Source organism: Gavialis gangeticus, unplaced genomic scaffold, assembly GCF_001723915.1.
Source record: "Gavialis gangeticus isolate Ggan-Ray unplaced genomic scaffold, GavGan_comp1, whole genome shotgun sequence".
In the NCBI taxonomy this organism is placed as follows: Eukaryota; Metazoa; Chordata; order Crocodylia; family Gavialidae; genus Gavialis; species Gavialis gangeticus.
Window position 1 is genome coordinate 12892346 of NW_017729006.1, and position 3934 is coordinate 12896279.

A 3934-nucleotide genomic window follows, 5' to 3' on the forward strand; every position below is an offset into this window, starting at 1 on the left:
CTAGGATCTGGAACCAACTTCCAAGCAAAGTGGTGCTGGATCCTACCCTGGGGGTCTTTAAGACAAGGCTAGATGAACACCTTGTTGGGGTTGTTTGACCGCAGTACTTTTTCCTGCCAAGGCAAGGGGTCGGACTTGACAATCTGCTCAGGTCCCTTCCGACCCTACAAACTATGAACCTATGTAACTATATTGGATGTACTGCTTTCTCCTTGCCTAGAAAGAAAAGATATTGGCATAACGTATATTTAGTAAACCCATGTTTTTATCCCTTTTCCTAATTCCCTCTGTGTTTTTATTACTCTTTACTTCCAAATTTTAAGGTATTGCCCACTTCTGAGGTCACCCTAACAGACCTGCAGTTGCCTAGATTGTTTTTTCCCCCTCTTAGATATAAGATACTACATTTTCTATTCTCCAGAAATGGTAACATATGGTACGACCACAGGCCTGATAGACTAGAAAGACTTGCTACTAAACTTGCAATTTCATGAGCTAGTTCTTTCAAAATTCTACAAAGGTAATTATCTGATCCTTTCATTTAATTTCAACCAGGGGTGCTCAGCCTCTGACCCCCAGGCCAAATACAGCCCATGGAGTCATAGCATCTGGCCCACAGGCCTCCTCACAGTGGTTGGACAGGACACTGCCCTCTGGCCCACCAGCCAAAAAGGTTGAGCACCATTTCAAATATAGATCTCTCAACCCCAAATTATTTTCTATGACCAGCTCTTCTTCCTGGAGACTCCCTTCTCCTTCGGCCCTGCAAACTTTCCCCGCAGAAGGGTGGGGAAGCAGGGAACAGGGTCTTCCTATTATCTTCTTATTAGAGTATCCCATTATTTTTCTTTTTAATAATGCTAATGAGATATCAAGCCAGGTCTCAGCAAAAGTACCAAGGTGCCTAAAACATAACGTGGATGCCTCTCTTCTGCAATACAAAAAAAATCCTGCTCAGCTGTCACTTAACTCTGAAGGTGTCAAAACTTACTGAGCACTTCTGTGTTTAGCCTTAGAGTTCTCTAGGTACCTGCAGTTGCAGTCCTGAGAATGCCCAAATAGTCATTGCTTTAAAAAAACAAAACAGAACTATTCATCCTAATCATAGGTTGTGGTCTTTACACCTAAGGAAAGCAGAAAATGAGTTATTACTGCCTTGCAAATTCCTAAATAATTATATGATTTTCCATGTATATATTATGCCTGGAAGTGACTCGCCTGTTAAAACTTATTTAGGACTCATTGGCTGCATCTACACATGTGCTTTACTGTGGAGCGGACTAATTAGCTCTGTAGTAAAGCATCACTATCTACACATGTGCCCTTATTAAGGTGCAATAAATTAATTAACTGCTGTAGGATAGTACTGTCTGGGACAAGTACTATCCTACAGAGGAGTAGTTACATGCGGTGAAATGCATGTGTAGATGGTGACAGGGCTGGCTGGGGCACTGCTGGCTAACCTAGCCCCACACTGGAGTACCCTCATGCACCAGCCAGCCCCTCCACAGCATTTTGAGCCAAGGCAGAGCAGCCCTGGACTGGGAGGCTGACCCCCAGTCCTGGGTGCACGTATAAACACTACACCAAGGAGCAATAAATTCCAGTGCAAACCATACCGGAGTTGATTGCTACATGCCAACTGCATGTGTAGATGCACCCAATTATGCCACATAGGCCCAATCATTTTGAGACTGATGCTGCTACTTCCAGCCTTCAACAGAGATGGCACCCTACCATCTACTGCCATAAGCCAATGTGAAGTGTGCCCAAGACGACACACCTATCTATCTTGTCTCTGTCCCCTTAGGTGCACTTTGCACTCCTGTGGTGAACACAGGGAGCATAAATAGAGGCATTACAAGCCCTGGCACAATGCACGCAAATGATAGGGAACACTCTTTATGATCTATCCTGAATCACTTTGGTACAAGTCTGCTACAATTTAAGACCTAATAAACTGAGAACAATGTGCACAATGTATTGCGTACTTAGTTAAGTTCTGAAGTTTCCTAAAAGCAGCATTCTTAGGACACCAGTATGTTAAGGGTTGCATTCTTATTTAATATACACCAAGTTAATTTTTATTAGCATGTATTATAATATGGTTCCTGTTTGAAAATCATTAAGTTGTCACCAAATATGTTTATGGTTAGGCTGAATTTGCTTTACTCTGCTGGGGCATTTTGAAATTATTAAAAGGAGCGTTATATGGAAAAATATGTGAATGATAAGATGAAATACTATTTTTATATCAGCAATATTATATCGGAAATTTACCTGGAGAAAATGTGCATGGAGGAGCCATCAATGAGACTTATCAATATACACAAATAATCCCTAAAGAACCAGTCCATGTGAAAATGGATAAAACATGGATAAAACTTCTGCTTTTGTGAAAACAAGACAGCCCCCAAACAAACCCCTTCTTTTTTGTAAACTTTACATGATCACAAAATAGCTTATCATTGAGGGCTGGGTGAGAGGAAAGTATCATTGCCCAATGTATATATTTCATTCATAGATCAAAACATTGATTTCTGAAACTGGAAAAAAATAAGTTACTAAAGAGTAACACCTGAAGACAAATTAATATTTGGACAGAGCCTTTGAAAATGTACAGTCACACTAAAAAGCAAAGCAATAATTATACTATTAATACAGTAATTGTTGCAATATTGCTTTTTTGCTACATCTTTTTCAGCACAGAGCAATGTACCCAAATATATATATTTCAAGGGCTCACATATTTCTACAGACCAGCTCCTATTCTCATTGAAGTCAATCGTAAAACTCCCACTCACTTTAGTGCTACCAGAATGTATCCCCATCTAAAGTGACTTCATGTGTCAGAAATCTTTTCAATAGGAAAAATATTATATGAAAAAGCATGACTCGTGGCATTCCTCTCATAATCCAGTATCACTGGCAGAAAGAACAATTTAATCAGAGCATAATTTGTAAATCTGGGCCAGGATACTCGCCTGTTTATTAGAGGTACACCTTAGATTCCACAAAGTTAAATATTATAATTACATAGTACTCAGGTTGTGCAAAGCTGTAAGACTTCCTGTTGGTGGAACAGAAGTATAAGACCACACTCTAATTTCAGCTACACACAATCAACTCAGTACATTTCAGTTTCACAGAACACCAACAGCAATATTCATCCCCAATTCACTAAAGTCAGCAGAGCTGAACCAGGGATGAATTTGCCCTGTTGACTTCCACATGAATGTAAGTGACTCTGTTTAGCTAATGTGGATTTTAGGCACCAAGCCAGCAGCAACATTTTAAAATATGTTGATACAATATCAAAGGCTAGTTATACTTTATTACTAAAACACCAACTTTCCAGAACAAGTGATAAAATAAATACAGGCAACTGTTAAGGCCAATTAAATTAAATATAATGGACCACACATGAAGACATTGGAAAGACCACTTTCTTCTGCTTCCTGCAGCTGACGCTAGATGAAAGGAATCACTTTCTGCAAAGGAGAGTTGGTGACATGACAAAATGTCTTCATGCCTCTGAGATGTGAGCGTCTCTAGGTTCAATACCCCTCTGAATACATGCAAACATAGATTACAAACTGAGATTCATTTTTCTCAGTTCCTTGCAACACCAAGCCAAGGGACTAACCTGCCTGTTCGCAGGGCGGGCGGGCAAGCATCGTCAACATCTTTTCCCAACCTGCATCACGGGAGAAATACAAATGTTTAAAACAGAAAAAAAAAGAAAGAAACGGGAGGCCTTGGGCTGAAAGCTTGGCTGGAAGACGCCAAAAAAAGGGTGGGAAGTTCAAAGAAGTATATATAACATTGGGATGTGGCAAGTTAAAGCTTCCAAGGTTGAGAAGGCCAAGCGACTGGAAGGAGGGTTAGCGGGATGTTGGAGCCATAGTGGTCCATGCGTTGGGGGGGGGGGGGG

The 3934-nt window shown here is 40.6% G+C and overlaps 1 protein-coding gene across 1 annotated transcript in view; it reads right to left on the reverse strand.

The window, feature by feature from the left end:
• The window catches only part of ENTPD3 (ectonucleoside triphosphate diphosphohydrolase 3), a 31775-nt gene extending 27915 nt beyond the window's left edge, over positions 1-3860 (reverse strand). Inside the window, exon 1 of the mRNA XM_019508820.1 lies at positions 3647-3860. Coding sequence (XP_019364365.1) covers positions 3647-3686 — 40 coding nt within the window. The 5' untranslated portion in view covers positions 3687-3860. The remainder of the gene's footprint in view (positions 1-3646) is intronic.
• Between the last annotated feature and the right edge of the window lie 74 nt (positions 3861-3934).